This window comes from Protopterus annectens, chromosome 14.part0 (genome assembly GCF_019279795.1).
Source record: "Protopterus annectens isolate FY-2018-M chromosome 14.part0, PAN1.0, whole genome shotgun sequence".
Lineage (NCBI taxonomy): Eukaryota > Metazoa > Chordata > Ceratodontiformes > Protopteridae > Protopterus > Protopterus annectens.
The window spans coordinates 892,616,327-892,633,340 of NC_056748.1; the positions used below are offsets into that span (position 1 = coordinate 892,616,327).

The following is a 17,014-nucleotide window of genomic DNA, read 5'->3' on the forward strand; positions in this document are numbered from 1 at the left end:
ACTGCAACAGTGAAGAGAGAAGAACATCTATTGTTATAGTAAGATTTTACACATCTGTACTTTCCTGTATGCTTTTCCACCCTTTCCACTAATATCCAGAGTACTTCTGAAGATTCAGAAGGAATCCTCCAAGATTATTGTTGCAACACCCTTCTGGAATAAGCAACCATGGTTTTCCTTTCTTTTGGAAATGGTCAGGGGCAGTTACCACAAACTTCCTCAGACTAGATCTATTCACACAAGAACTGGGTGTTTGATACACCCCAGTATCAATCAACTTCAGTTGAGTTCCTGGAAGATAGCATCATAATTCCTTTTAGGAACCTGTATGCTTTTATACCCTTTCCACTAATATCCAAGATACGTCTGAAGATTCTAAAGGAATGCCCCGAGATCATCGTTGTGACTCCCTTTCGGCATAGGCAACCATAGTTCTCTCTTCTTTTGGAAATGGTCAGGGATAATTACCACAAGCTTCCTCACAGACTAGATCTACTCACACAAGAACAGGGGTGTTTGGTACACCCTGACATCAGTCAACTTCAGGATGGTAAGGTCTTAATTCCTTTTAGGAACCTGTTTACCAAGGATGTACAGCAGGTACTAATAGAGGTAAGAGAGCCTACTACTAGAAAAGCATGTATTAGCAAATGGTGAAGGTTTTCTAGTTGATGCCAACAACATAACCAGCACCTATTCAGGGCTGGTTATTCTCTGGTTTTACAATATTTGCATGAGTTACTATCCTATAGCCTTTCTTATTTCTGTAGCAAGGTTCATTTGTCAGCCATTTCAACATGTCTGCCCATGGATCTTCCTCTTTCAATGCTGTACAATGTCAAAATGTTTTTAAAAAGAGTTTTCCCTAAAAGGCCTCTAGGAAAAAACACTGACCCTACCTTGGGTTCTTAATTTTGTGTTGTTGAAGCTAACACTTTCTCCATTTGAACCAGTTAACATGGCTGACTTGATGTTTTTGGCATGAAAAACAATTTTACTGATTGCTCTGACTTATGCAAGAAGGATGTCTGAGTTGCAAGCTCTTATGGTGAGTCAGACTTTTCTCATTTTCCATAGAGACAGGGTTCTTTAAAAACTAATCCTTCTTTTATGCCTAAAGTGATATCTGAGTTTACTTTTAGCCAAACTACCCATGTCCTCATTTTTTTTCCTGAACCTAAAAATGAGGGAGAAATGATGCACCATATCTTGTATGTCTACAGACAACCCCGATGCTGTCCTGGCACAACTAAATTTTTCAGATTTTCGAATCCATTGTATGTTTCTTGTGAAGGTAAGAATAAGGGACAACCTGTGGCAAAGCAGACTATTTCTAAATGGTTGTCCAAGGCTATTACCTTTTGCTATATTCATAATAACTATTCTGGACAGGGTCATGGTCCACTCTGCCAGGGCCTTGGCTTCATCTATGGCTTTCTGGAAAGGGTTGGATTCTAGGAGTATTCTAGAAGCTGCTACTTGGTCCTCTGTACATACTTTTAGAAAACACTATTAGCTTGATTCCTTCTCTTGGTTTAAATCAGGCTTTGCTAGGATCATTCTCCAGGGGCTCCTGCATTCTTTGCCTTTCACCTCCCAAATGTAACTAGCTAGGGTAGTCTACTTATATATGGCTAAGACTATGGCAGCAGTGATCATTCAGACATCTACTGCTATGGTAAGTTTACTTGCACCAACTACACTTTCTCATATCTAAACTGCTTCATATTGGAATGATAGTTTAACAAGTATCCCAAAAGACAAATAGGTGGAAACCAAAACTAAATAACCAAAATATCCACCAGGGCAAGCCCAAAGGGTATCAATGCAAGAAGCAAAGCTCAAGGCAGTTCAAATAGTGTAAAAAACATTTATTCGCTTTCGTCCAAGATCGACTTCTTCAGAACTAACTACTAAAAAAAAGCACATATGAATACTAAAGCTAATCTAATTACCAAAGCCAATTATCCAATCAATAAAAATCAATTAAACATTCAAACACTACCATACACTAAAATGTTATACAGAATAAAACACCTTCTTTGAAAACTTGTGAAATTATTTCTGTACTTGTAATCTCCTATCTTTAAGAAAACATTTGACATTTATAAAATCATTTAATGCTGAAAAAGTATTGCCCCCCATTTTAATCTGCCAAAAAGTTTCCCTTTGTTCAATTTTATTTATATAATTTCTCCCTCTTAAATCCTTGGGAACTTGTTCTAACACTGCAAAGTTCCAATTTTTATAACTACAAAGCTTTTTACACTATTTGACTGCCTTGAGCTTTGCTTCTGATACCCTCTGGGCTTGCCCTAGTGGATTTTTGATTATGAAATGATAGTTTACAATTTTTCCATTTATTTCTTAATTTCAGGCTATTGCTGGTCTTCTTCCTCATCAGCTCATCCACACAGCGCTGGTATCTTGTTCAAGTCAAAAGTTCTCCTGACTTTTCTAGTCAGCTACTTGCATTTTTTCGATCACTCAAGGCATTTTCCTTTGGAACGATGGAACATGTTTCTATATCAAGTTCTCTCTGTGGGCTTTGTTATTGTTAGATGAGTGAGAAGCAAGAGTTCACTTTAGTTGCTGGCTTACTTTATGTTCTCCTTTGCCTGTTCTGCATGAAAAATATCTTTGATCCTCCTGGAAAGAAAAATATAGCTGGATATAGCAACTCAGATTGTATACTGGTAGGAGTTGGGTTTCCTATGAGAAGAGTTAGACATTGGGGCACCAACATTTGCATTTGTAGGACAGAAGGTAGTATCACCTGTCAAATAAGAGTCTGACCTTGAGGATATTTCAGAGTTGGCTAATTTTCCGGTAAATTGCTCGAATTTTAAAAATCTCCAAAGAGAAGATATGACTGAGTTACAAAATGACTTGTACAGAGTAAGTGAGAGAGAGGAAGTAGTATGCCACCTTTGTCATGTCCAAGCCTTTCAGTAATTTAATCATGAGGTTAGCACTTGGGCAATTAGCCATGTATTAGGGGCACCCCGGGAATGGATAAGACTAATGCAAGGATGCTAGCTAGATTTTACTGGGCATGAATAAACAGGGAATTTGAGAACGTCTCTGCTAGAATCTTTGAATTCCTTAAGACAGACCAAAATCTAGGTTAAAAAATGCTTCGATTCCAGTGTCTGACATTTCAACATATTGTTATGGACATTGTTGGGCAGTAATAAAATCCACCAATGGGTTTCAGTATGTTTCAGTTGTGTTGGACTGTGCAGCTAAATACCCTGAAGATATCCCACTATGCAAGGGTGATGCTAAGAGCTATGTAATGTTTGACTGAAAATGATTGGGTAGATTATAAATGTATGTTTGCAGCTGGGAATGTTAGTGTGGTTTGTGATATAAAATGCTTGCAACTAGGATTGTGTCGGTGTGGTTTGTTTTCATTTATATAAATGTAGGATCACTTACGTTGTAAGCGATGGATTAAAAAAGATGTTTCTTGTTTAAAAAAGAGGCATGAATTGAATAATTTATGTAATGTTCCTTATGTTATATGATGTAGCAATATGTAAAACATAATGTTTGTTAATTTTAACTTAATACAGTTTGATTACTTTTATGTAAATGCGCCAATGTCACAAGTGATAATTCAATAAAGTTGTTAAAAAGTCTATAGCTAGGGACATGTAGGTTTATTATCATCCAGAGTAGGGAATACCTAAGTAAGTACTCACTAAGGACAGCAGTTATATCCAGAGCAATGCATCAGTTGTGCCAGAGCTTTAAAGTCAAGCAATTAAAAACCTTAATGTATCACCCCCCCCCCCCAACAGATTAGGGTATTTTAATTGAACATTAAAGTTCATGCTAAACAAAATTATGGAGGAAGGTGGCAAAAACTGGCATAATTTAAACCATACTTATTTTATCTCATGAGAGAAGTGCCACACACCTTGATGGGGTCCATTCATTGAGTTATTATACAGTAGACACCATTATAGGACTGTTACAAATTGTCAGCACATATAGAAAAAAGTGAGAAAAAATAAAAGCATTATAGAATGCTATAACATCTAAAACAAAGTGCTGATGCCCATAGTCTGGGAACACATGGAAGAAGCCCAAGCTGTGGATCAGAGATGTATATAGAAATTCAAGGACCATGGAATTTAAAGCTGGAGACTAGGTGTTAGATTTGGTCCTCTCAACAAAAAACATTTTGATATAATAAGGAAAAAATTAATGAAGTGAACTACATAGTTAGACTACAAAGAGAAGATCAGAACAGATGTAGAATGTCAATGTTCTGTAGCTATGGAATGGAAGTAAAACCTATTTAAAGACTTATAACTCTGCTGAAGAAATAAATCAACCTCAGTACCTCAAGTTTAAGTAAATGATGCTCTACAAATAGAGTTTCTGTTGAAGAACAAGGTGGAGTTTCAGATCTGTCATCCAGAACAAACTTGATTCGGCATGATACTCAGACTTGTGCTGGAGGAAAAAAGATAAAGTATTACAGAATTCCAAAGTCACAAAGAAAGTGAGTACAATAGAGAAATATACAAGTTGCTTAAGGTATGAAATGAATCAGCAGAGTCAGAAAATGAGTGAAATGACCCTATAGTATTAGATTAAACTTGAGAGAACCATCAGGCTCTGTATTTTTTTTTTTTTTTTTTGTGAAATCTGTACAGCATCTCAAAAATTCAGTAGATACCCAATCCATAAGGTAGAATAGATGAATGCATAGAAAAGTTGTCCCGACGACACCAGACCTCACAAGGGGTAATGGCAGATCCCTCTTAACAAATGAAGCTAAAGAAAAAATGTTTTTTCACCACTTGGAGGATTATTCCAGTTTACCTTTCCTTTGGAATAAATAACTCATGATCCAGTCCCTGTAGCACCATGGTCAATATACTGTGGGTAACTTGGATGAAGTTATCTACTTTCAGGATTGGAACTACCACATTGTCAAGGTATAAGCTGTTTGTTCGATTCTCAGTTAGAGCGTCTTCTGTGTGGTGACATGCGTGAACAGACGTTCCTTCATTGAAGGTTGTGTGTTAGGCCCGGTAAGCCAGCACGTAAAACTCTACTGCCAATCATTAGCGGACCGGAGTTCCGCTGTGGTGACCCCTAACCCGGAAAAGCCGAAAGACACAAACAAACACGCCTTAAAATAAGGTGGCTTAACTATTAATGCCTCCAGGAGCTAGGCAGACATATACCATGTGTTAACTAGAGGATTTATAATACGTGTGGAGGGTAAGCCTTGAATAAGTAAGAGGATTCTTGGGACTAGCCGAATATTATTGGAAGTTTATGTGCTGTTTTGTAATGATGACATCTCCCCTTCACAGACCTAACCAAGGGAACGATGACTGTTGACACCTGGAAGCTGATTCTCCTTTACAAGCAGGTAAAGGAAACCTACTAAGAGCCTTTGTTAGCATTTCCTGATATAAGCAAAGAGTTATCGTTTATTAGTACCAATGCTGTCACAAAACTTTGATCCAAAGGAACAAACCAGTATGTTTCCTTGATCATAAACTAAGAAGCAAGATGGGAGGGAAGTGTTTTATAACTGAGAGTAAATAGTTTAACTGGGTCCTTACCTCAGTAAATTTCTATCTACTAAGAAAGGAAGTCATGTTAGTGAAAGATCAAGCCCCCCTTAGGAGTTATACCAACAACACGGTAGGAATATAAAATTGCGCAGGTGAGCCTTTTCTACTCAGTCATTGAAATTCACGCTTCAACATAGGCTAGTTTCAGCTGAAAACAATGTGCATGTCTTATTGAGAACAAAGGCCAATAGTAGGCATGAAATTGTTACTTTCAAACTACAAAGGACAATTGTGGCAAATTTATGGTGGATTTCAATAGATGACAACTAAGTAACCCAAACATATGTAAATATTGTTATAAGTAATATATAGAGAGAGCTTTTTTAGTGGATGTGGTATAAATTAGCACGGTTTCTAACTGGAATGTTTAACCTTATATGGTCTTGTTAAAGAAATATATAATATAGTAGCCAAAGCAGGTTTACTTTAATGAAACAATCAAATCAATTAAAGGAGGCCTAAGGAAGGCACCGGAAAAGTGTTTGCCCTTTGTGACGGGAGCTTTGGTAAGAGGAAAAAGATACCAAAAGGAGGGTGTAAATTTTTCTTATTAAAAGAAAACTGAACTGCTGGGTGGAGAGAGAGAGAGATACTGAGAAAAACTGTAACCCAGCAGTATGGAAAGTAGCTCTCACCTGTCCCCGATTTTTGACTCATTTTTTGCAAATTCTGGTAAATCACTGAGGATTATAATTCCTAAATGCCAGACATTTACAATTCATGCTTACTAAGTGAAAAAGAGTAGTAATTAAAAAAGGTTCCTGATTTTTTGGATCTTGTCCCCTATTATTTTTGGTTTTGCCCCTGAGAAGTTGAAAGTTGTGTTGTAGAACTGTTTTAAAGGTATCTGTTTGTAAACTTGTCAGCCCCAAGACATAAGAACTAGTGTTTTTAAGTGCTTTATGTATTAAAAAAACAATGTTGTGCGTTGTCTGATGACTGTGCTGCTATTAGTGTTCCACATTGCTATAAAGGAGAAGTTTAGTTGCACCAGAATGTACAACAGTAAAAGGATTTTAAAATATTTTAACTGTGTAATGTAGCTTTGAAGCTGCAGATGTGCTTTTTCAGATAAATAGCCTTGTCAAGCTGCTTCCATCAGTGAATACAATCTTTCAAGGAGTTCACTATTTACCAAAGGCATGGTGGCTCAAACTTTAGTTTTGTTTTCTACATCACCTATTCATTTGCACTAATCACAACTCCTGCAGTATCTTGCCACATCCTTAGTGAGGTAATCCCATAAAGAATTGTAATAAAACACTTTTTTTATGTGCTTCATGTTTATTTTGCTGAAAAAAGGAAGTCAAGGGTAACTGCCTAAGGTGTCTAAAGATAACTCGTTAAGATGATGAATTGTTAGACAACTCTCCCTCCTTAGCTGTTCTTTGAGTTTATTCCCTATACAACAGCCCATTGTCCAAGTACATTATCCCCTTTGGTCCTTCAGGGTCATAATCCACCTTGGGTAACTTCCTTAATTTCTGTAGGGTCACATATGTGAGAATTTTTATGATGCCTCCTTCCCGCAGCTAACATTACCAGTTTGTTCATCTTGGAATGATCTGTCCATTCATTTCCTGGAGAAGGTCCAGCCACTCCAGAATGATGCCATTGTCCTTGAAGGAATCATATTTTTTTTTTCTTTAAGACCTTATTCCCTGAACATGCCCAAATTATCTAAGGAGTTAGCATGCAGTAGACCACTATGGTGCATATACCTATCTCCATGTGTACATACTCAAGGGCCCCACCCCTTTGTAGACAGCACCTCTGCGTGATCCCCACTCGCAGCCATGTAAGTGTACCTGGACACATGTTCCACTTGCAAAGATGTGATGTGGCAAAACCACATCATTCCCCTTCTCTACTATACCAGCTCCAAGAAGTGCTTTAGACAGTAATTGACCTCTGTTTATCTTCTCACTCTGGGCTTTATTCCTGTGTGTCAGTGGTACTGACTACATCTAAGAGAATGTGCTAACTGGCAGTGTTCCCTTCTTACTCTGTCTAGATCCCTTTTGCAGTTGCACTGATAGTCATTATTTTATTATTGGTCAAAAGTACTCCACAACAAAGACGTTTCTCTTATCCATTGATATTGGCTTCATTGTTTTTGGCTACAAAGCCTGGTCAGAGGCTCTTGGAATTAAATTACCTCTGTGAGTGGAACTGCACAAGCAGTATGTGTCCATTACTTACTTTTGCAGGCTTTAACAAATATAATGCCAATGTTATATAACCACTCATAGCTGTCTTTCTCCTTCATTGGAAAGGAAAACAGATTCATGTCTGGATTCATTTTTTGTGTACAGATTACTACCCACCTCAAAGAAATTCACTGTTTGTTGCCTGCAGCACTAGGCATCATGTCCCTAGTCATTCTAATAGGGCATACAGCTTTGCTATACCCATTTTAATTGCACTCCCTCAAAAGGTATTTTTATTAGGACCAGCAATATTTACTGTAGCCAAGGCACCCTTTTGCAGTGTCTTGGACTGCTGTTATAAATTTTTAGGTACAAGTGGTGGTCCATGTGAGACTTTAGACTAGTCGCATACTTGGATATCTGTAGACCTCTGTGTTAAAACCAATCTCATTAAGTATAGTATGCTACTGCTGGGTTATCCAAATCTTCGTGTTCTCAGGCAGTTTTATTTATTTGTTTGTTTGTTAACCAGGGGCAGTGTCACAATTGTTCTCACATTTAGATACAGGTTTTGTCATGACCTAGGTGCAATGCACATTTGCAAACAGAATCTCACAGTAAGTGTTGCAGTTAAAGTACAGATGCAGATGAAGCAAGTAATATCATTTCAGGGCTGATTTTCCTTACTTAATATTAAGTTACATTGCTAACACTTTAAACAATACAACAACTATGAACCGTATTGAATATGCTGCGTTTCTGAAGGAAATGATTAATGGAGTAGCTCTTTTCCTTTTATTTAAATCAACAAGCAGTTTCCATGTTGCTTGTAACGTAATTAGATGAAAGTGCTCAACCTGTATTTTTTGTACTATTATATTAAATCAGTTTTTAACCAGTTTGAACGTGACACATTCTTCTTGGAACCATTTCTTGTGTTTCATTCATTTGGTAATTGTTGGGGTTCCTTGATATCGTACTTGGAGAACGTAATTAATCTGTCATAAATAATGTATTACAAAGTCATTGTATGTTCTGTCATTCACAGAGCTTCATTTATCTGTTTTCTTGTAAACTTCAGGGATTAATTTAAAGATTTTTTACAGTTTTAGTCCAAGGACCTCAAAGTCATGCACCTGATATTTGGAGGCTGGTGCCTTACCACTAGACCATGGTGCCATTGATTGCCTAATGGTCAATTACTTAATGCTGTAAATGTCAGAGTTTTTAATCCTGATTGTTTTGTCAAGTCCTGTTATGTGTATCTAAATATGAAACCACTTATATATCCAAATTGTACTCTAGTACTGCATTGTTTGTGTGTGTGTGTGTGTGTGTGTGTGTGTGTGTGTGTGTGTGTGTGTGTGTGTGTGTGTGTGTATTTGATCTTAGCTTTGCAGTTCAAAATGAAAAAAAAAAAAAAAAAAAAAAAAAAAACGGCTCCCTATTGTAGAACAGTGAATGTTGAACATCACTGTTTGCCTTTAAAGCTGCTCATTTTTTTTTCCAGGGAGGAAGCCCCCCTTCACCCTCCAATGTAAGGGTGCAGCTTCATGCCTCCTTTCACTCCCCAATGTAGAAGTGCATGGAGGAAGCATGCATTAACCTCCCCCAATGTAAGGGTGCAAGGAAATGCCCCCTTTCACTCCCCAGTATAGAAGGGCCGGGAGGAAGCACATCTGTACACATACCCAACTCCAAGATCAGCATACCTCAGAGAAACTGCAGTCTCAGACTTGGTATGTGGAAAGTCCACATTTTCACTAATATAGTCTCTGTTTTCCAGGACTCTCACTAGCTTGTCTTGGAATGTCAGTTGGTTACCAAACAAAACAGTGCCTTTGGTTACTTTCCACTATTTACATTCTTCACAGCTCCTTCAGGAAGTGAGGCTGCCTCTTTATAAGTGTCAGGCTGTAGGCCTGAACCAGGCCCTGATTTCAACTCTACAGTATCAGTGATTCCTTCAGGTGTACTTCACAAGCAGAGCTATAGCTGGGAAAAGTGTCACTCTCCTTAACCAGAGCCAAAAAAACACCTCTAGACATAATCCGTCTTTGTTTCAACACCTTTTATCACTGTGCCAAAGTCTGAGACACTGGAGGCAGACATTGTTTAAATTATCACATTTACTGCTTACTGGCTGATCAGCTTTCACACTGAACCAAAATGTGATCGCGCCACTGACTTGCAGGGACAAATCAGCACCTGTTCTACAGTGCCGATTGTGCCCCTAACAGCTTGCACCTGGAGCAACTCCTCTTTTCATGCCACCCTAGCTTTAGTTGTTCTACAAGTTGGTCTTGACTGGATATTGTCAAAGGACAAATGGTACACCTGTCTGGAATAATTAGTGAAGATGTGCTCTTTTTGAGTGAAATTTGTTACCTGATGAAAATGTTTAAATAAAGAGTTTATCCTATGAAACTGTTAAACATGGTGAGGGTAGACATAATGAAACACAGGGCGAGTAAGTTTACTCCCCTATTGAGAGTACATGATATTACTGTTTCAACAGATGCTACCATCACCATGACAAATAATATTTAAAAATCATCTAATAAGTTACCATTTGTAATACCATTCAAACAGGAAGTATGTAATTATCTCTGTAAATTCAAACAGTTATGACATGATGTTTTCCCAAAGGAGATGGAGACTGCAGGTAGACAACCAATGGTTGTGCACTACAGGTGCCCCAGTGTGAAGGAAATATTTGATAGAGGATCTGGTAGAGTTAATACTAGTTAAGTCCATTCTATGCTTAAATGTGGGAAATGCAAATTCTGTAGATGCACACACGAGAGTCCATATTCTGTAGTTGAGAATTATCCCTGTACTTTACCCTGTCCGGGTAAGTGTGATTGCAGTTGCAACCAAGTACTTTATGTGAATACTTATGATAGCTGTCCTGCATTCTGCCTGGCCAAAACGATCTGTAAGTTAAAGAATTGGATGAGAGAACACCTGTATGACATCAAGAAAAGCATCCCATGAATGCTTTATGCAGGCATATTACTAAGTGTCCAGTTTTTAAGAAATTCACATTTTTCGTAATTGATCATATTTATAGATCTGCAAGAGGGGAGATAGTAGACTAGAGATGAGTTAACATGACAATACAATACACAGTATTTTTTCATATAAGGGGTGGCGTAAGCCACAAAAATTTGGGCTAGGCTTATATAAATGCCTTAGGGCAGATAGCCTAGTATAAACCTATGAACCTATGAATTGTGGCTAATTGCCTGCCCAACCCCCTGTTCTTAATGATTTAGTATCCTTAATCAGTGTTCTGAAGGAATAGGGCTAGTATTTTGGATTAAGGTAATTCTCTATAAGCATTTTTATAACATTTTAAACAAGCTTATTAATATGTTCAGTTGTCTAAAAAGGATGGTTTTATTATTACTTTTACAAGTATGATCTGATAATGTACTTTTATTTCTAGAGTGTTCCTCATGTCTTTTTTATTTTAGAAATGAGTGTTTTGCATCTCAGCATTTAAATAAACATATTCCATTTTAAAGTAAAGTTTTAGCAAGGTTCTTGTTCAGTTACTTAATGATATTTTCTGTGATGTTTCATTACAGTCATTCGTAACAGAGATTTTTTATTTAACAGTATCAAAGTTTTGTTATTTTATGGTTATGATTTACTTAAGATTGTGATTTTTAGAATAATTTTTGATAAAGAAGCGAACGGCTTTTTAAAAAAGTAAATGACTTTATAAGATGCGCAAGTTTATAGCTCTTCTGCTTTACTGGTGTTTTTACCAATAGGGTTCTTTCTTTTACAACTAAGTGTTTTTGATTTTTTTGATGGCTTTTTAAAAGGAATGAGTGTTACTTTGTAGCACACATTGATGAAGTCCCGACATATTTCATTTTGATATGTTAAGTAAAAGTGTTTTAAGGAGCCGGTTGCCTTGAAATTCATTCCATTTTGAACAGTCTTGGTACATTTTGCTTTGCTTTGGTGAATTCTGCTCTTGCCAACGAGTAACTAATGAAGGGATACATTGTAGCATTTGGATTTTATTCTACCTCAAACTGCTTTTGTATATCTTGCATTGCTTTTGTGTTCTGCTTTTACCAATAGGCATCAAATAAAGAGATGCATTGTATCATTGCGTCCCCATAGCATTCTGGCTGCAGGTTCTGTTGATTATTAGTCTACAAGTGTGTTGGTCACTGACTGGACAATCACACTCCAGTCATCCAGGGTCTTTTAGGTAAGCGTCTGCAATCCCTTGTGAAAAAAAAAAGAAAAACAAAACAAAAAAACCTTCCTATCTTGCTGTTGCCGGCTGTTTTTTGTACAGCATTTATTGGGCATCATTGCCTTGTAAACTGGCTAATACAGATTCCCAACTTAATACTTTGTAAACTTTTCATTCATGGGACACATGCACCTTTTTCAATGCAACTTGTCACTAATATGGTTATATTCTCTTGCATAGACATGCAGAAACATTGATGCCACTACTCCATTTTTGCACTTCAAAACTTGCTTAATTGAAAAACACTGCAAGTAGAGACCTAATATTCTGTTTTGTGATAGCAAAATAAGCAAAAATACCTTAATAGTAACGTTAGGCTAACTCAAATACCTGTTACTATTTTCTGACCTTAATCCTCAATGAGTTGGCAATACTTTGCCAAAAACAACCATTTTATGAGGAACAGACCAAAAATATGAGGCAAAAATCTGGTCATTCTGCAGAAATCTGGACAGTTGAGAGCTAGGTGTTGATATGCATTTGCAAACGGTAGAAACATTGTACTTTAAATAACAGTACAGCTGCACCTTAAATTTCTGACTGCCAAGTCACAGAATGTAGAAAATAATTTTCTGGAATTTTTCTTCAAGATGTTATTACATCAGAAGTAAAATCCAATACTTTTCACATTTGAAACAGGAGGAAAGTCATGAAAAATGTTGTGTGTACACTACTGTTATCTAGCTAATTTAGAGGCCAACTTTGGTTGTAATATGTAGACTTGAGTAATGTTAAAATGGTCCTGAAACAAACTTTTGCAGTTTGTTCTTCACATTGGATGACTTTGAAGTTGATCCCTAACATAAAAGAAATATAAGTGGCAAGGTCTGACATATTCTGGTGTATGTGGATACAGACCCAGCTATTGGGTTGGGAAGGTGGCTTAATGGCTAAGGTTGTTTGCCTTACAAACACAAGGTGCAGGGATTAAGTCTCACAAGGGATAATTGGCTAGGCTTAAAATGGCTCGCAAGGGCAGTTAGTTTAGTACTAAACTATGAACCTAAAAGGCGGGCATTGGGGATAAGGTCAACATTTGTAGCCACATCCCATCTGGTGAACATTTAGATTACTTTTCCATGTTGCTATTTTTCCTGTATGCCATAGGGGAAAAATCTGCTTCCTTATTTTGAACAGTTCTCTTCCTGTTCCTTTATCGTCACTTTTGGCTCTTACCCTTGTTCATGTGTTCAGGCTTTATAGTAAAGTAACACTTATATAACCTATCCCCAAAACTACTTCTGTTCATATAAGTCTTTGTTTTTTGCACAGATTATTTTTGGGATTTAATCTTAATCAGTCAGTCTAGCCACGAATGGAATTTTTTTCCATGAGCTTGAATGCTGATGCCAGTTGAACCCAACGTTTCCTGTTGCTGAACATTTTATTTCTTTTACTACTTGTATCAAATGTAAGTGTCTCACAACACAGTACTTACGGACTGATTGGTCACTTTTTTAATGTTTTTTTAATGTTCTTTTAATGTCAGGGTCAGCAAACTCTACTTTATTACAGCCTGTTCTAACAAACCTAGACTAAACTTCCATTGATTATGATGAAAACCTTTATAAAATGCTGGCAGTTAACAGCTTGGAATTGTAGCTTCGCAGTTTGGCTACATTAGGAAGCAGACTATTAAAATTAAATGTTTTAAAATCTAATCTGGATTCCATGTTATTGTTATAGGCTTTGTTCGTGTCTGTCTGAAAGCTTGAACCATAACTCATGCTGTTTCATATTTATAATGACATATGAATTCTTATTGTGTTTTAGGAGGAAGAGACAGTTGATTGGTGGAGTAAGTTTTTTGCCTCGACTGGAGACCATGACAAGTGTGGACAGTATGTTCAGAAAGGATATGATGGCCTTAAGGTAACTTGTTTACTACTGAAATATCTCCAATTAGCTTAATTTAATATTTTTTGAGCATGTAGTAGTTAAGATGTTCTTGTAATTAACTCTTTATTTTCATTTAGTTTATGAAGCCTATAGGAATGTAAAGGGGGGGGGGGGAGTGTCCAGTGTGTCTATTTGATTTCCAGGCCACAGCTCAGAACCTTCTTCATTTTTGCCTTCATGGGTGGCAACATCTCAGCACCCTCACTTCAGTCAGCTTCCTGAAATTCCGTTATGTGACCAAGACAACAGGTAAATAGCTGATCAAAGGTCTCCTGTGCTTACTTCTCCACTTGAATTCATCTAAATGGCTCAGAAATATGAGTGCTCAGGTACCATTCATGTCTTTAAATTGTTTCTTGCAATGTGACCATGTGCACTCTACAGCCTTCATGTGGGCACATGTGAATGGGTCCATGAAATTTTGACTGTGATTGACTGTCAGATGGGTGTAGATCATCCTTATATTTGAGAGCAGTGTCTTGGTAAGCTGCTCACTGGTCAGAAATAAATATAAAGTAAAAAAAAGTAAATCCTTCAGTAGCTCCTGACCATTTCTCTGTCAACAACATCCAGCTGTTAAAATCTAATGTATGCATGATGTCATTAGCAAATCTGCATATCAGTCAATCATGCATCATTTGCATATGACATTGCAGCCATTTGGCATGATAGTCACACAGGTCGTGCCAACGTCTGCACAGTCTGACCATGTAGGGTATTACAATACAATAATGCCCTTTTGGTAACAAAGATCTGTTATACATAGAGGCACACTACGCCATTTTGTATAGAAAAGGAAGGTAATTTTCTTTTCCTGTGGTATGTCTCTCTTAAGGTATGCTTTGTCCAAATCCTACACAGTCAGTCATCCTAAGGAGAGACAGCAAGAAAGGTATAAAAATCAGCCTCTTGTCACTAGTGCTTTCTTTCTGGCTTCACTGACTTCCTGACAAAGAAGACCATTTTCCCCCTCTCTCCTACACACAGCTATCAAGTTTTGCTAGAGCTCCATGGAAACTGGTCATCATCATGATCTGCACAGCATATCGAGCATTGTATGTTACCATCAGTTATGTCAGGCACTTAGTGGCACAACTGATTCTAGTAAGTGTGAGAAAGTCTATATATATATATATATATATATATATATATATATATATAGTTCCCTATCAGAAGCCTGAAACACTATAAGCCTGAAAATCAAAATCCTGAAACCAAAAGCCTGAAAATTCAAAATCCCGAAAACCCAAAATCCTGAAACTCAAAATCCTGAAAACACAAAATGGACATACTGACGTCATTGTGGCTTTGCTATTGTTAGCCCTGTGGTGTTAGGTCATCGTTGGGTTCAGGTAAGTGTCTTGATTGGTTTTATGTTAGGGTTAGGGACGGTTAAATGAGTTAGGGTTAGGCGCAGGTTAGGCATGTATGCAATAGTGACAAATATTGGGGTTAGGGGCGGTTTAAGTGAGTTAGGGTTAGGGGCGGTCAGGTGAGTGCGATAGTGACGGACCTTAGGGTTAGGGTTAGGGTCAGGGTCAGTTGGTAGATATTAGTGTCTTTATAGTGACATATTAGCATTATTTGTGTTTTCAGGATTTTGAGTTTCAGGATTTTGAATTTTCAGGCTTTTGGTTTCAGGATTTTGATTTTCAGGCTTATAGTGTTTCAGGCTTCTGATAGGGAACTATATATATATATATATATATATATGTATATACAGGTATTTGTTCTTTCTCATATTATATGTAAAGATGATTGCACACAATCCAAGAAAGCTGCTGTGCTAGCTTATAGCATGCCAACCTGATGGACCATGACTCTGTTGACAACATGCCCCATATGTAGGTCTCACACAGAGTAAGGAAACATTGTATGTAGTGGTGTTTGTGGTTCTGAAACCCATTATTTAGTGTTGTATTAGATATAAACTCTGAATTGCTCTTGTTCTGCTGTAGTCTGTCATCAGTTCTGCAACTCCTTCAAATTAAAGTTAACAAAAAAATGTTTTTTAAGGCAAGTGGTTCAGAAGCCATTACACAGAAAAATATAGAATTCAGAAATTAAAGTGGGGAAGGCAAACAACTATAGCACCTAAATCAAAAGGATATTACCCCCCCATTACTGTATATATATATATCTCCAATCAAAAAGTTGCTTCTAAGTTTCACAGCATTGGAATAATTTTAATTGCCTTAATTTGCACCCATTCCACCAGGAATTACATAGTTTTATTGACTGATTGATTGATTTGTTTATTAACTTTCTTGGCTACTTTAAAATCATATACTTCTGTTTTTACGATGCTTACTATTTTGCCTTTTTTTTTCCATCTTTACCAGCACATCCACACTTTTTTTTTGCTCTCCACATGTCTTGTTTACAGTTATCCTCTTTAACATAATACCCACTTTATCCTGTTTAAAGGCTTTGGAAAAACAGAGCCTATCCTAGGAAAACGTATAAGGAAGTAAACCAGTTCTTCAGTTGGTGTCCGTGCATGGCATGATATAAACACATAACTTTGCTTGATTATAGGACCTCCAAATAACTTGGACATGTATATTTAGGATGTGGGTGGAAACATGAGCACTCTGCACAAACACATACTTGGAGATTATGCAGTTTGCACACAGAAGGCACCCCATCCAGAAATTAAACCTTAAAACAGTTACCTAAAGTTTAACAACTTCATTAAAAATTATCTTTTCCTTTGTTTGTAATTTAGCATTTAATGTTTAAGATTTCCAAAAATAGTTTATTTTCATACTACAGAATCTGTGTTCTTGATGTGGAGGGTTTGCTTATCTTGTGGTTTCCAACTGTGATTTGCCTTTTAACTGAAAACCTTAACTTAAGTAGTGAAATCTAATAGTTTGGCAGTATCATAGAAATATTAGGAGACTTTTAGAATTAGGAAGACAGGGAATGGTTCATGTTATTCAATGGCTGTGATGGCAGGACCATATTATTAGTAACACAGTTTTTACCATTTTTTAAGCCACCTTTACTGATCCGAAGACGACATGGTAAACACTATATTCAATCTTCAGAAAACAAAAATTAGCAACGGAAAT

The 17,014-nt window shown here is 37.0% G+C and overlaps 1 protein-coding gene across 1 annotated transcript in view; it reads left to right on the forward strand.

Moving 5' to 3' along the window:
• The window catches only part of LOC122788744 (myoferlin-like), a gene marked incomplete at its 5' end in the record, with an annotated part of 518,429 nt that overhangs the window by 173,816 nt on the left and 327,599 nt on the right, over nucleotides 1–17,014 (forward strand). Inside the window, 1 exon segment of the mRNA XM_044055638.1 lies at nucleotides 13,812–13,910. Coding sequence (XP_043911573.1) covers nucleotides 13,812–13,910 — 99 coding nt within the window.